The 16,654-nt window shown below is 37.3% G+C and overlaps 1 protein-coding gene across 10 annotated transcripts; it reads right to left on the bottom strand.

The window, feature by feature from the left end:
* Positions 1-6,908: 6,908 nt before the first annotated feature.
* On the bottom strand, positions 6,909-15,601 carry LOC306848167 (mitotic spindle assembly checkpoint protein MAD2B-like). 10 transcript variants are annotated; one of them, XR_013782211.1, is made up of 10 exons: positions 15,302-15,580; positions 15,034-15,152; positions 14,830-14,901; positions 14,630-14,730; positions 14,448-14,542; positions 14,263-14,336; positions 11,901-11,993; positions 11,347-11,525; positions 10,565-10,702; positions 8,634-8,807 (listed from the first exon to the last, which is right to left on the bottom strand). XR_013782211.1 is itself a non-coding variant. In XM_079382544.1 (9 exons), the coding sequence occupies exons 1-8, from the start codon at positions 15,339-15,341 to the stop codon at positions 11,487-11,489; spliced, it is 633 nt and encodes a 210-aa protein (XP_079238670.1). In that variant the 5' UTR covers positions 15,342-15,591; the 3' UTR covers positions 10,433-10,702; positions 11,457-11,486. The 10 variants fall into 10 exon arrangements, 8 of the variants coding, with proteins under 8 accessions (XP_079238668.1, XP_079238674.1, XP_079238673.1 ...); XR_013782212.1 differs by lacking the exon at positions 8,634-8,807 and adding an exon at positions 10,154-10,280; XM_079382544.1 differs by lacking the exon at positions 8,634-8,807 and having other exon boundaries at positions 10,433-10,702; positions 11,457-11,525; positions 15,302-15,591.
* Between the last annotated feature and the right edge of the window lie 1,053 nt (positions 15,602-16,654).

Below are 16,654 nucleotides of genomic sequence, written 5' to 3' on the forward strand. Positions count from 1 at the left end.
GTATAAATGAGCACATAGCCTACTTTGTGTAATTAAAAATAGTCTGCTTTAATATAATTTCCAAAAAAATCAATACATTTAATAAATCTTTAAAAATGTTTACTAACACAAAACAAATTAAACATACTGTTTCTTTTAAAAAGTGAATAATGCAGATATACAATATACAGTTTTGTAATATGGTTGTAATATGTTAGCTCAGATTCATATTGCTGCTGCATTTTTCTTTTTTGAGGCTCGGAACACACAATACTTCATAAGAAAATCCTAAGTGCCCCCTCAGTTTGTTTCAAGGGGTTTTTGTTGGGGTAGCTGCTGGATTTCAGACATGAAATCTCCTTCATGTGGACTTAAATAGGAAACACTGACGAGACTAATTGATAAACACACCTGACACAAATGAGGCACTAATGATAACCATGGGAACTAAGAAGCGGCGGGAACAGAACAAAAGGAGCCAATGAACATAACACAGTAACGCTTCACACTCCTGTCCAGTTGGTGGCGGTAAATGCACCATTTAGCTGGTTTGCCAACCGCCATAAAACTCCGAAAGAAGAAGAAGAAGAAGAACACAGAGTCCAAAACAGAACATAAACGTGACACAGTCGGAGATCTGTGCTATGAGCTTTAGCAAATGTTTGAGCCAACATAGTAGCCTTGTCTTTATCTGTGATAGCTACCTTCCCATTTTCCTCCATTACAGGTATTTTTTTAAAGCTGTTAATTCCATTCATCTTTTTAATCATACGCCAGACTGCATTTATTTCGGTTTCCCTCCCTATTGTATCGCAAAAGTTTTGCCATGCTTTCCTTTTTGTATTTTTAATAATCTTTTTAACATAAGCCCTTTTTCTTTGATAATCTAGGACTGCTTCTGGGGTGAGTGTTCTTTTTAAAAACTGAAATGCTTTATTCCTTTCTCTGATTGCTGCCGAGCACTCCTCTGACCACCATGGTACATTCTTTCTTGTACTTATACCACTTGATAGTGGGATAGACTGAGAGGCTGCAAAATAAATGCCATTCACTACTTTATTATATCTGTCATCAACACTACCCTCTACTGACAGATCTTTGAATTGTTCTTCACATAACATTTGAAGTTTTCCCCAATCTGCTTTCTTATATATCCATCTTACACCATAATTACATTTTTGTAGTTGAATCTTATTTTGAATTACACGTCACTGGAAAATGATCACTTCCTATATTATCCTTGGATACTGACCATACACATTTACCAGCTAATGATGCTGAAACTATTGTGATATCCAAACATGACATTCCACCTCTTGCTATGTCTATTCTTGTTGGATTGCCATCATTTAAACATACTAAAGAGTTATCTTCCATGAACTCTTCTATTATTTCTCCATTTTTATCTGTATTCCTACTACCCCAAATACAACTGTGAGCATTAAAATCACCACATATAATCATTTTGTTTGCCTTTTCTCCCATGGCACTTTTCAGGATATCTATTGTTAATTCTGAACATGGATTATAGAAATTTAACACTTTGACTACCCCCTGTGTACCCATTAATTCTATACAAATGCTCTCTGCATTACCTTCATTATTTCTTTGTCTATATATCACATTTTCTTTTATGAATGTTGCACACCCTCCACCTCTACCATTAATCCTGTCCTTCCTTATTACCTCATAGCCATTCAGCCTAAAATCCAATGACTTGCATAACCATGTTTCTTGTATACAAATGATATCAGGAGATTTATTCATATCTATAATATACTTTTTAAACTCCTGTCCATTAGCAATTAGGCTTCTGGCATTCCAATGAAGCAACAGGAAAGACATGATAATGTTATATATCATTACATTGAGATGCATCATAATTTGTTGTTATACTACCTTCTGTTCTCCCTTCTTTAGACTGTAGTATCTTGTGAATTTGCTCTGCTGATATACCGATGCAGTTCAAGAATTTGTTTGCACATTCTACCACAATTTTTATTTTATCAGATCTTCTTTCTACCTGCCCAGTGCCATTCACCACTGCACAGATAAATGCCACAAAATCAGTTTTGCTCATGTTAATGTTGTCATTTGAGTCATTCTTTATCAAGTTCAGCTGTTCCATTGACTTGTCTTTCTGAGAGGTTTGTTCCGGTCCAATATGTATTCTTGTATCGTCTACATGTTTCACTCTAGGAGCTGCTTCTGCATATGTTACATTCTGCGTGGATTTTACCTTTTGGATTTCACGAGCCTGTTGCTGTACTGGACATCCTGCATATGCAGCGCTGTGCTCTCCCCCACAGTTGCAACACTTGATCTCAGCTCCTTCCTGACACTTACCATAATCATGCTCCCCTCCACATTTTGCACAACGCATTTTCCCTTTGCAAACAGCAGCAGTATGTCCTATGCGCTGACACTTATAACAACGCAAAGGAGGGGGTACATACTCCCGTACCACATAACTGATGAAACCTATCTTCACCTTGACTGGTAGGTTGCTGTCTTCAAAGTGTAACAGCACAGAAAGACTATCATACTTTTCATTATCTTTCCATGTCGTCAATCTTCTAGCCAAAGCAACTTTGCCTCCAATCAAGTTTCCTTTTACTTCTTCCATAGTTACATTTAAGGGTACTGCTGAGATAACGCCACGTTTCTTCACATCTATTCCAGCACAATTTATTTTACCACCAGCTAGTGTTTTCAGTTTTAGAATCTTTGCTTTCTGATTTTCATCCTTACACTTAATCAAGACTCTTCCATTGCTCAGACATGTCGCCCCTTTCACGGATCCCACTTCTTTTTCTATCGCTTTTGATAGTTTAACAGGATGCATGTATTGCTCTGCTTGTTTGACAAATGTGATCATAACCTTTATTTCCTTTTCCTCACTGTTTCCCAACATCCTTTGCCCTGAATCCCTGGTTTTACTTGTACATAGTTTCTCATATTCAGACTCATCACCCATGTTACTTCCTTTTTTCCTTTTATTATATCGTACTTCTTGGAACTCCATATCTTGATTACCATCATCCGAATAATCGTCCATTATATCCACCTACTTCAACTCAAGAACCGTTCCTGTTTTGTCCTTTTAGAATCAATTAATTTGTCCTGACGTTTCCTGGAAACAAATCTCCCGCCAGCTCATCCAAGTCCTCCGGAAGTGACGTCTCCGACCTATCCTTCTCCCCCGCTCCGTAAACCGTCCTCCCCAACCAATGAAATTACTTCTTCTTCTTCTTTAAAACAAAACAAAACTTCTTCTTCTTCTTGGCTTTTGCAACTTGTATTTATTGCATATCGCCACCTACTGTACAGGAGTGTGTAGCGGGACTTGCCAGATATTTTACTTATCTAACTCATTTAAAGGGAGAAAGAGAGAGAGAAAAAACCCTTTTCGTTTCTAAATTTGTCTGATTATTATTATTGTCTGGCTATTTCTTTCCATCCCTTGTTCTCTAAGAATATCTTCAATTTTATTTTCTTCTTCCATTGCCTGCCATTTCTGCCTGAATTCATGGTATTTATTGCATCTAAACAATGTTCTACCTCTTCTTTGGTTTGACATATGGATTTACATAATCCATTACTCTTCGCTATCTGCAATGTATCATTCAATCCAGTATGATCTCAGCTTTGAATATACCACTTCTTCTCACCTGTTTGCCATATTTAACCTTTTTCCTCCTACTTTTACTGATAATGTTTAGCTTTAATCTCAGACTCCCATTCTTTTTGCCATATTTGCATTATTTCACAATTTATCTTGGCTTTAATCTCTACTTTTCTCATTGAAGTATTCATTTCTACTTGCTCTATATTTCCAATGCTTCTTTTGCTGTCTTATCGGCTTTTTCATTATCTTTGATGCCAACATGTGCTGGAGCCCAACAAAACTGAACTTCTCTTCCTAGACTTCTAATATTTAATAGTATATGTCTAGTTTCAAATGATTAAATCTTCTCTAACTGAATTATTGCTTTCTAAAGCTGCCATTGAGTCTGTACATATGACTCAATGGCTGAACCCGAAAACTGGAAACTGTTAGGAAGGCATCAAGTCACGTCCCAATCCAAAGTTAGCTTCACTTCCTGTCTCATGAGATACCTTCATCTGATAAATTTTTGAGGGCAGCATAGATGTATCCCTCACTGCCTTTGATATGCCACAAACAATTGATCTATTGGTAAGCCCCGCCGCCCTTAGTTACTGCTGCTTTCTCGGACAAAATTGAGTTGCTCACTGTCTTACAATGACAGCTGCAGTGTGAAAACCTTGTCCCATGATGTTTATCACCATTAGGACCAGCAAGTACCATCATGCTCCAAAGAAGGCAGTTCTCTTCATCAAAGCTGGAGAGAAACCCCGGGCACGCCCACAATTAACAACGGGCCTCCTCCATAAAGCCTCAGACTGGCAGCTGCAGGTTGACCTGGGAAAACAGCTGAGGTTTCCTCAGCATATTGTTACAACCAGTCTCCGCCCAGACATGATAGTTACCTCCGAGGTTTCAAAACAGCTGATCATGCTGGAACTTACGGTGCCCTGGGAAGAGCGTATTGAGGAAGCCAATGAGAGGAAACGCGCTAAGTACCAGGAACTGGTGGAGGAGTGCAGGGAGAGAGGCTGGAGAACCTTCTATGAGCCTATAGAAGCTTTGCAGGACGTTCACTTTGCAAAGTCCTCAGTCGTTTGGGTGTTACAGGGGTGGCCAAGAAGAGGGACATTCAGTCAGCAAGCGAAGCCGCAGAGAAGGCCACAAGGTGGCTTTGGATTAAGAGGGCTGATCCGTGGACTGCTACTGGGACGCAGGGCTTGATCAACCCTGGCTGGGTCGCCTGGGCGAGGGTGTATGATGTTGCGAGACCCGAAACACCCAATGATCCCAGGAGACATCACTGAGGATGCGTCCCAGTGCATCCACGAGATATTTCTTGCATAGTTTTTGCACAATTTTGGACACAGAAGGCCACCAAATGGGAATTAAATATTCCATAGATGGATTTATAAAATATAAAAAAATAAATACGGTGGGTAACTCGAAGCGAAAGTTTAAAGATCACAATACGAGTGGGAAAAGTTGCATATTACGGTCGGTCATCACGATCACGGATGACAACATGCAGGATCAACACTGTTCATATATTGCAGGGTACGATTACATTAATGTACATTTAACCAGATTAATATGGAGAGACACTGAAATGTAAACGTGTTTTTGACCTACACTGTACAAGGTGTGAGAACAGTTCGCTATTTAGGTTTGTATGTTAGCATGGACTCACTTTAAAACTAGAATTTTAACGTTTTAATGTTAAAACTTTAACGTTAGCTAGTTTTAGACAGAGATACCTTGCTGAAACGCAAGATAACATTAACGTTCTGCTTGAGCAGATGAAAACTGTAACTTAATGAGTGTATGACAGCCAGAAAATGAATGTTTTTTTCTTCATTTGTATTGGGGTTGAATGCTTAGGGACATTTTGCTCTGTTTTGTTTGGATTCAGGAAATGTAATAAAAATAAATTATATTGCCCATCCTCTCAGGATACCTGGAATCAGTGTTACAAATGACCCAGGCACATTGTTTTTCCATTTTTGAAGCAAAACCCCCATAAAACCGATGCAAGCTTCGGATCTTCCAATGTTTCTCTATGGCGCTGAAACTTAAAGATGCCCGAGTTCCGTTCCCCGTACAACTGATACTCGACTGCCATTGGCTAGTCTGCGTTCGAGGGGAGGGACTTATCGATAGGTCAATTGGAAATACTCAACCTACTCTCCCCTGAAACAATTCTACTCTGCCATCATTGAATCCATCCTCTGCACTTCAATAACTGTCTGGTTCAGCTCAGCTACCAAATCTGACCTCAGAAGACTACGGAGGGTAGTTCGGACTGCTGAGCGAATCATTGGTACAACCCTCCCCACTCTCCAAGAACTGTACTTATCCAGAGTGAGCAAAAGGGCTGGTAAAATCACTCTGGACCCCTCACACCCAGCACACTCCCTCTTTGAACTGTTACCGTCTGGTCGACGCTACAGAGCTCTGAGCACCAGAACGACCAGACACAACAGTTTCTTCCCTCAGGCAATCCATCTCATGAACACTTGACAATAAAATGCGGAACACACAACTCTATTATTTATTCACCACACTTGCTTACTTTTTTATCTAATTTTCTCATTTCAAATTTGCACATATCAGACCTGTACACACATAATTGTCTATATTATATATTGTGTTTTAGCTGTGTTGTACATTGCCTATTGGGATATTTGGATATTATTCTTTTATTATCTGTGTCCTGTCCTGTTGCTGTCTTTCTGTTGCACTGCGGAGCTTCTGTCACTACAACAAATTCCTTGTATGTGTAAACATACTTGGCCAATAAAGCTCATTCTGATTCTGATGTGTCCTAAACTCCTGAAACATTGGTGTCTCATATTTTAGAGCAGTCAATGCCATTTGGGAAAGAAATCAAATCTCTATGTGTGTGAAAATATTCAGATGTAACCCCCTTTATAATCATTAACATTTTCATAACTAATTTAAAATCAAGTAACTAATTTAATTACATATTTTTTTCTCAGTAACTGTAACAGATTACAGTTACTTTTATTTTGTAATTAAATTACGTAACTCCGTTACATGTAACTAGTTACTCCCAAACACTGCTCATTCAATCATTATATGAGATTATGAGAGCACACCATCTGATTGAAATACCTTGTGTGTCTATCGAATAACATCTCCTGTTGTGGGTGCACACAAACTCAAAGTAAAAAGGTTAACAGTAATCAAACCACATTGACCAAAACTGGGTCACTGAGTTTGTTCAACTGATTTTGTGGTACTCACTGTAAAAGTTTCAAACCACATATACAGGGTATAGAACATTTGGCAGAGGCTGAAAATAATCACAACAAGAAGGGGCTTTATTTCATTTGTCTCTAATTATAAACAATCTATTTACATAAAATGTACAAATTTCATACAAATGTAGAAATCCAAGCAAATTTTGGAAATTCCCTTATTCCTGATTTGCTTGATGACAATGCAGACATTTTTTTTTCTTTACAATAATTACAATTAGGCATATAGCAAATGCCAGAACACACACTCCAAACACAGACAGAATCAGTAAAAGTGAAGGTTCACCATTACTGCACTCAGCATCAGTCGTCTCTGTTCCTGCCTTAACTTTAGTTTTGCCAAGAGATTCACAACTGTTAGAGAGAGGGGTAGTGATCAAGTTCAACTTTAACTTGCCTTTGTGTTTATAAGAAGTTCTGATACAAATATCTATTGTGAAAATGTATGAAAATTAATCTCCAATTAACCCCAAAATCTGTTGATGCAGATTGTAAAACAAACTTTACTCTAAAACCTGTGGAAAATCAGTGTTTAAATATCAGATGATAAATATGAAAAATAGTTATGAAACGAGAATTACTTTGTATGTAATTTGCAGAGTGTACCATTTGAATATGAACCAGCAGGACAGTCATCACATACTGTATCACTGAATTCTGTTCCTACAGAAACACAAATAGAAATATAGTTAACATACACAATTAATTGAATATCTTTAATAAATGGTGTGATACTTGTAACCTTTAAACTAGGATAGCTCAGTTCTGTTCTAGCTGAAATTTCACTACCAAAACAACACTATACAATTTGTAACAGCGTTCACAGCTCTCAAATTAGTTAGTGACATTATTGCTCAGTAGCATCTGGCACACATGATTTGCCAAAACTCCCTAATCACAATTGAGCAGACTTTGCCAGATGATTTTGCTGTCAGTCACAAACAAACACAATGGTAAAAGCCTACTTTAAAAGAAATTAATTATATTAGACCATAGTTTAGACAGATTACAATAGACTAACCGGTTTGGTTGATGTACTGTCCAGATGAGCAGTTTGAATGTTTAATTGCCTTTGGACAGTTTGAGAGAAAGTCTATACAGTAATATCCTGACAGAGGTTCACAAACTGTATCTGATATTAATGAACATGCCTGCTTTACTCTCAGCCCATTACCTTTGACAAAAAAAGAAACAATAAGTCAATTGTAGGAAATCTGACAATGTAAACCACCATGACTCACTAAGAAATAAACAGTTTTACTCACTTGGATCACAGAATGAACAAGGCAGACATTCTGTCAGTCCATTAGGAGCGTTAGTGAAGGTCATCACAACGCATGAATCACATGTTGTGCTTGTGTACTCATCACAATGTTTATAAACTCGCTTTCCTAGAAAATAATAGTCTGGAGTAAATAATCAGAATAATAAAAAGGTATAAGACTTATGGCTGGGTAAAAATACAAAGGTCTTATGAAAAATTATATACTGACTCTGTATTGATCTTTTACTTTATGCCTATTTTTAACGAAACCTAAATAGATTTTACTAAATAACTTAACCTGCCCCAGTTGTTATGCCTATACCAGATGGAGGGAAAGCAATCCTTAAAGTTTTATTTCTGCCGGTGAGATTGCACCTGTTGCTTAGCATAACCCACAGAAAAACCACCAGAGTGGTACCAGGGGGGGAAAAAAAATCATATGACCCCTTTAAGTATCTGACTTCACCTGTTGTGGTGATGAGTGAAGGACCATCAGACTTACCTGGATCACACATTGGGCAACAATCTCCATTAATTTCATATTCTGCATTATTGCAAGTTGGCACACAGAGCACAGTGTTCATGATGAGAAGAAGTAGCATTGCTAATAGATGATTGAATATACACATATCGTGGAACTAGTGCAAAAGTGATCATTTTGCCTGAGCTGAAGAAGCTGAAAAAGAGACTTGTGTTAGATGACTTTCAGAAAAAACTGACTTAACAGAAGAAGCCTTAACAGACAAATTCTGCCAGACCCAAACATTAAACATGTCTCCAGTATGGTCAGTTGTGCTTTTGTCTCAATTACCCACTTGCCTTTTAAATCTTAACACTGACTTCCACATTCTTTTATGTTCCACTGAAGTCAGTAAGTCAGGTTTGAAACAGACAGCTTATCATATGAAAAATGAGGTGTCAGTGTGTTCTTTTAGTGTTCCTCAACTTTAAGTCACTTTGGAAAAATGCACCTGCTAAATTAATACATGAAAATGTAAATAAAAGAGCAGTTTTGATAAATGTGGGTGGTTGATTATATGTTAAAGAGGCTGACTGATATGCGGTCGATAAAAGGAAGAATAGGATCATAAAAAGTCGTATTCTGTTGATTCTGTCAGTGGCATCAAAAGATGTCACTTTATTTGCCATGTCACTGTTCCTTTGATTTGGTTTTGCAGAAACTCCACCCTCTTCTTGTAAATAAATGGGACTTGTGCAAAACTAAAACAAAAATAAATAAAATCTAATTACACTTTAAATAATTTTTCTCAAAGTTGGTTTCTGTCATTTTACTTTGTTCTTATCACGTTGATATATGTTCCAATTGTACTTTTCTAATAAGTTTGGTTTTAGTTATTTGATACTGTAAAAACGGTGTGTGGCTTTATGCTTGTGATTGATATATTTGGGCAGGACCTTGATTCCGCAGCTCCAACTCATGATTACCAGCAAACTCTAACTCCAAATGACATCAGTACATCAGCACAAAATGACTGTGGCCCACTGATCTATAATAGAGAAGATATTCAATATATAGTATATATATATATATAGATCAGTGTTGCGGCCATATATGTGAGATTTTGGCTTCATTATTCTATAGAAAGCCGCTTTACAATATTTCACATAGAAGACCAAGATGTGAATCGACTGCATGTTACAGTTTCGAGAGACTTAAAACTAAAACTAAACACCCTATCCCACAAAGTTTCTCACTTCTAGTCAGTTATGAATAATGCCTAAAACAGACATGAAACCTTCCTTTACTTCATCTTAAAAAGATCTGTTCCCATAAGAGCAGGCTTACATTTGTAGATTTTATGGGTCTGGCTTCAGGTGTCATCCACTTCCAGCTGTATTTAGCTGTACAAAACAGCTTGATTTGCTGCTTGATATTGCAAACTGGTGTGTCTTACCTTATTATTTTAATGTATTATCTTAATTATGAACACAATGGTTTGTAGTGCAAATAATTTCACCATTTACTGCACTTCGTTATTTCCCTAAAGCGGCTAATGAACCGGAGGTTTCACACATTACCAGAAAACGGCTTACTTCCCAATTGAAAAATAGCTCACCCAAAAATGAATAAAATCACAGCCAAGCAATACTCAGCCATCTCCCTACGATCCTGAGGGATGCTTCAATACTGTGGAAAGTAAGCGTTTACATACTGTGCACAGAACATTTCTATCCTTTTAAATAGAATGTTGACAAAAAGCTTATAGTGACTAAAGGACATAGTTTGAATCTAATGTAATGTAAAAGCAGTTTTAAATGTGTAATCTTTTAACTTTTTTTGTGTGCTTCCCAACTACATCCATTCTCACTTTGTTAATATGGAGCAGTCATAAAATTGTATTAAAAATAAAGACAATTTCAAAAAATACTGAGCAAACACATAAAACAGAGGCAAAAAATAGTTATACTTACTTAAGACACAATCCAGCTCAAACTTTCCTCATATAATGATTTAAACATTCCTGTTGTCCCATTTAAAAAACAAAATCCAGTCCCAATTTCCTTTGGAAAATCCCCTGCATTCGATTTCTCAATGGACCATTGAGTTTGCTAAAAAAAAAAAAAAAAAAAAAAAAAAAAACAGCAAATAATTTGTACAGAGGTTGTGTGAATAAAAACAATTTTTTTTAATATTTGCAAAAAAAAAAAAAAAAAAAAAAAAACCCCAATAAAAAACATTGTGGTTTCTGGTTCTGCTTATTCGGTCCTATGCAAAGCATGCTGAGAACTAAAGTCCACTGCCATATTGTAAAAGTTATCAAGAAAACTTAAGTGTATCTAAACTATTTTTTGTTGTTGTTTTTATTATTTTGATGTAATGATTATCAGTATGTCAAAAGCATGCATCAAAATAATGTTTGTGAATTAAAAATGTATAATTAAATCAATAAATCTGAATTACACTTCTGATTGTCTTTGACTTTATCAGGGCAAACACATTAAAACGAGGTTCAGTTTGTTATCATTAGTTGATGCTTTCATTATCATAAACTAATAATAGACAATAATTCCGCATCTTATTTTGTAAACATGTATCTGGAGTCCCGACAGATGTAGAAATGAGCAGTGAAAGATCAAAAAATTGTATTAAAAATAAAACAGGACAATTTTAAAATAACGACATACCTTGAGCAAAAACGTGATAAAAATAAAACAAAGGCAAAAGATAAGGATATACTGACAGTTCTACTTACTTAATAAAATGCACAGTCCAGTTCAATATACTTCTGCTATGTTATCCTAACGTAACTTATAATTAAGTTTGTTGTTCATGCAAAGAAATGGTGCTTCCTGTGGTAAACACCTGCAGATGCTTTCCTGTGTTTGCAGAGCATCAAGTTTTCAGTGTTCTTTCTTCTACGTAGAGCTGCACCTGGCAGACAGAAAAAAACATCATGTGATAATGTTAAGACAAGTTTAACGAAAACATGTCACTTCCCTTTCACATTGACAGCAGTGCTTGAGCTGCACGAACAAGTTTGGGTCATGATTTGAGAATGATCCTAGAGCATGCTCTAGTTCAGGGCTGTCCATACTCGGTCCTGGAAAGTCCTGCAGAGTTTAGCTCCAACCTGCCTCAACACACCTGCATGGAAGTTTCTAGTATGCCTAGTGAGAGCTTGATTCAGGCGTGTTTAATTAGGGTTGGAGCTAAACTCTGCAGAACACCGGCCCTCCAGGACCGAATTTGGACAGCCCTGCTCTAGTTGAAGCAAAGAACTGTACAGAAGAGCAGTGAATGTCTCACCTTGAGAATATCAGAAGTCATCGTTTTGAGAGGAATGAGTTTTGCCTCTTCCATGTGAACTTCCTGCTCATCTGCTACAATCCATGGAAAATCCTGTTAAATATACACAAAACAGGTAAGACAAGAATGTGAATTTTACTTTTTTTGTCATAAATTACTAACCCATATGTTGTTCTTTTGCAGAACACAAAAGAAGACATTTTGAAGAATGTTGATAACCAAACGGTTTTGGTGACCATTAACTTGGTCACCAAACACTAAGATATTTCTCAAAATATCTCCTTTTCTGTTCCACAGAAGTAATAATGTCATACTGGATTTATAATTGGAACGATATGAGGGTGAGCAAATGATGACAGAACTTTTATTTTTTGTGACCTATCCCTTTAAGTTGAAGGAGCAAACTGAATGCAAGACTTGAAACCCTATAGTGCAAGTCAGTGCATATTATCTAGCCAAGGGTACAGGAAGTGTGAAAACAATAGAAGGAATTATATAAGAGTTCACATCAGGTTTGCATGTAGAGCATCTTTTTGTGGAACATCAGAGAATAATTTTTTTTTGTTTTCAGGTTTCCCAGCAGTTCACATAGATATAGCTATATTAGGTACACCTGTTCAATTGCTTGGTAACACAAATTGGCTAATCAGCCAATCACATGGCAGCAACTCAATGCATTTACATTTATTCATTTAGCTTTTATCCAAAGCGACTTACAATTGCTATACATGTCAGAGGTCGCACGCCTCTGGAGCAACTAGGGGTTAAGTGTCTTGCTCAGGGACACATTGGTGTCTCACAGTGGATTTGAACCCGGGTCTCTCACACCAAAGGCATGTGTCTTATCCACTGCGCCATCACCACCCCCATCTAGGCATCCATGCCCCATGCCCCATTTAGGCATCTAGATGTGGTGAAGATGACTTGCTGAAGTTCAAACCGAGCATCAGAATGGGGAAGAAAGGGGATTTAAGTGACTTTGAACGTGGAAGGGTTGTTGGTGCCAGGCGGGCTGGTCTGAGTATTTCAAAAACTGCTGATCTACTGGGATTTTCACACACAACCATCTCTAGGGTTTACAGAGAATTGTCCGAAAAAGAGGAAATATCCAGTGAGCGACAGTTGTGTGGCTGAAAATGCCTTCTTGATGTCAGAGGAGAATGGGCAGACTGGTTAGAGATGATAGAAAGGCAACAGTAACTCAAATAACCACTCGTTACAACCAAGGTATGCAGAATAACATCTCCGAACGAACAACACATCGAACCCTGAAGACCACACCGGGTGCCGCTCCTGTCAGCTAAGAACAGGAAACGGAGGCTACAATTCGCACAGGCTCACCAAAATTTGACAATAGAAGATTGGAAAAACGTTGCCTGGTCTGATGAGTGTCGATTTCTGCTGCGACATTCAGATGGTAGGGTCAGAATTTAGCGCAAAGAACATGAAAGCATGGATCCATCCTGCCTTGTCTCAATAGTTGAGGCTGGAGTTGGTGGTGTAATTGTGTGGGGGATATTTTCTTGGTTCGTTTAAACGCCACAGCCTACCTGAGTATTGTTGCTGACCACTTCCATCCCTTTATGACTACAGTTTACCCATCTTCCAGCAGGATAATGCACCATGTCACAAAGCTCAAATCATCTCAGTCTGGTTTCTTGAACATGACAATGAGTTCACTTTACTCAAATGGCCTCCACAGTCACCAGATCTCAATCCAATAGAGCAGCTTTGGGATGTGGCGGAACAGGAGATTCGCATCATGGATGTGCAGCCAACAAATCTGAAGCAACTGTGTGATGCTATCATGTCAATATGGACCAAAATCTCTGAGGAATGTTTCCAACTCCTTGTTGAATCTATGCCACGAAGAATTAAGGCAGTTTTGAAGGTAAAAGGGGGTCCAACCCGGTACTAGCAAGGTGTACCTAATAAAGTGGCCAGTGTGTGTGTATATAGTGTTTATATATCTTAATGTATAGCTTATATCCATTTGTAATTATGTTCATAGTTTTTGCTCATAGTGTACATTTACTGCATAATCCATCTGTATAGTATGTTCATATCACCCATCTGTATATCATACTGATAGTATTTAAATATTTGTAAATTATGTCCATAGTACTGCCTTATCTGCATATTTCTGTACATATGTAACATATTGTAGGCACTGTATATCCTGTACCTCTGCTTATTGCACTTCTGGTTCGATGCTAACTGCATTTCGTTGCCTTGTACCTTACATGTGCAATGACAATAAAGTTGAATCTAATGTGTGTGTGTGTGTGTGTGTGTATATATGCTGATTTTTAAGATCATTTTATATATGTATGGTTTAAAACATACAGCAGCTTTAACACACCTTGATGACCTGAACTTTCTCCATGTTTCTTGTGGCAGCTTCCCTGGTGTGTACCAGCACTGTGAATGTGCATCCTGCAGAGTGGAAGAAAATCCATAATTTAAATGTAAATCTATTAAAACTTTGTTTAAGTGTGAGCTCAATTACTGGAATCGATCATTTTGTGGTAATAGCTGAGCTCCTACCTGGAGGATTGTTGTCTAGAACAGCATCACATACGCTGATTTTTAAGATCATCGCTCTCAGCAGCTGCTCCACATGAGACAGCAGAGTCTCTGAGCTGACACCGCAAAACCCGACACACACATATCAGAAAAATGCATAACTTTCACCTGGATTTTAAATCACTAAATCCACTGTCACTCACCTGATAGACAGCAGTGGAGGCTGTGAGATCTCAAACACAAATCTCTCCACTGGATGGTGCTCTTTATCCATGATCACCACCACAACCTTCTCAGCCTCATTCTGCACAAAACAAGGCTTAATTACGCACTGTTCAGATGGAAACCATACTAATCATATTGGTTACCCTGTTTTTAATCAAATTTGAAATAAAACCCTCACCTTCTCTATGAGTGGCTTGACACAATGGAGCGTGTCTTGAATGTACTGATTTAACTCTGGATGACATGACATCTGTCAAATTAAATAGAAGTGGTCAAATAACTTACCTTCAGCAACATTTTCTGTCGGTTTCTCTTTTCCCATTGCATGATGAATTAGCAAAGCAGTGCTCATTCGTACTGTCATCAATCTTAAAAACATTACCTGCACAGGCACGTTGTATTTCTTCCTTTTCTGAAAAATACCGGATGGATAAATCTCTCTGACATATACGATGAGGTGAATGGCCACTTCCAAAAACTCACACAGAATGTCAGCAACAACTGAAAATGACAAATTTATGTATATGTATATATATATATATATATATATATATATATATATATATATATATATATATATATAAATATTCACCATGACGTTATTTGAAAGCTGTACAGTGCATTACATTGACAAATGAAGTAAAAGTTACCTTGGCCAAAATTAAGGTCCTGCCTCGTCAGAGTGGCCATAGTGAAGTAGCCAAAATATATGCAACAACCTTTATAAAATATCAACAATCAAGCATGGTCGCTCCAAAATACATGTGAATAAGTGTTGTATTCAGAAAAAAAAGTGTAAACAGGTTCTCTGCGAAAACTATTACTGCAATACACTCTCAATACATAATGTTTATCATCCACAAATAAGCAGTAAATAAACAAACATTTAATAAAACACTCATCGGAGGATGTTTATACTTTTCTTCTGTAATCTGTAAGAGAACAGCAGCGCTATATGGCCATTCGTCTGCTGCCACCTACCGGAGCGGAGGAACGAGACAACAAACCATAATGTCACTCTCTAACTTATAAAAGGAAACAGAACAAAGGACTGGATTTTGCATCTACTTATATGCAGTAAGTAAGTATGTTGGTAGTAAGACATAAGTAAGAAATATAGACTATTAACATTAAGGAACCGAACAAACTTGACAAGTTAACTGACATGTGTCCTCATCTTCAGGGATTTCATAAAATATTATTTATTTATTTATTTAAAGCTATTCATGAAATAATTATTTATTCACATTTAGTCCTGCATAATAAAATCTTATTTAACTCAGGGGACCTGACTAGCAGTTTATTTTTATTTAACCAGCACAGCATGCAATCCAGGGATTTTATTTATGACAGGCTGTGAGCAAAGGTTTACCTGAATGACCTCTTGGACCCGCTGCTCTTTAGAAATGACATACATAAGACTGTGTCTAAGACTAAGAATTTGATTGACTTACCAGCTGATGTCCTGAGAACCTGTGAGTATTCAAATTATTCTTTGATTCGTGACAGATTTGTAGATAAAGTTGGAAAATCATCAAAATCGTCATTTGATCAGTAACTTAATTGTAACTGTATTACAACAGTACATACTACACATTGGCTATTTGGGAAAGACAACTATAACTCTGTGAAACATTGTATATGAATACAAAATATAGCAGCTGTATACTATGCACACTTCAGTGCTTTATCTTATTCATTAACTGTTCTTTATTATGGATTACTGAATTGCTGAATGATTAACTTTCTTAGACAGCAACATCCATAACCTGAAAGTTAATACAGACTTAAGCTCTCCAAAAGACACTTTCTTGAAGTAGCAGGATAAGCTTTTGTTTAAATAGTTTGCTTGTAGCTTCTCCTTTTTATCCATGTTTGCTTTGTAGCTGACTGAGGAGCAGAGAGCTGGAAGGAAATGGAGTCCAATGAGGCCAGTGTTCAGTACAACCGCTGGAATGAAGACAGCATGAACATGCAAGTGCCGCATTCACAGCCCAGACTGA

This window comes from Barbus barbus, assembly GCF_936440315.1.
Source record: "Barbus barbus genome assembly, chromosome: 28".
Lineage (NCBI taxonomy): Eukaryota > Metazoa > Chordata > Actinopteri > Cypriniformes > Cyprinidae > Barbus > Barbus barbus.

Coding starts and splice junctions, on each gene's coding strand:
- LOC306848167 (XM_079382541.1), bottom strand. CDS start 8,760: ATGTGTATATTCAATCATCTATTAGCAATGCTACTTCTTCTCATCATG. Junction 8,042..8,132: donor TTGTTCATTCTGTGATCCAA/GTGAGTAAAACT, acceptor TTTTTGTCAAAG/GTAATGGGCTGAGAGTAAAG. Junction 7,222..7,448: donor CTCTGCAAATTACATACAAA/GTAATTCTCGTT, acceptor TCTCTCTAACAG/TTGTGAATCTCTTGGCAAAA.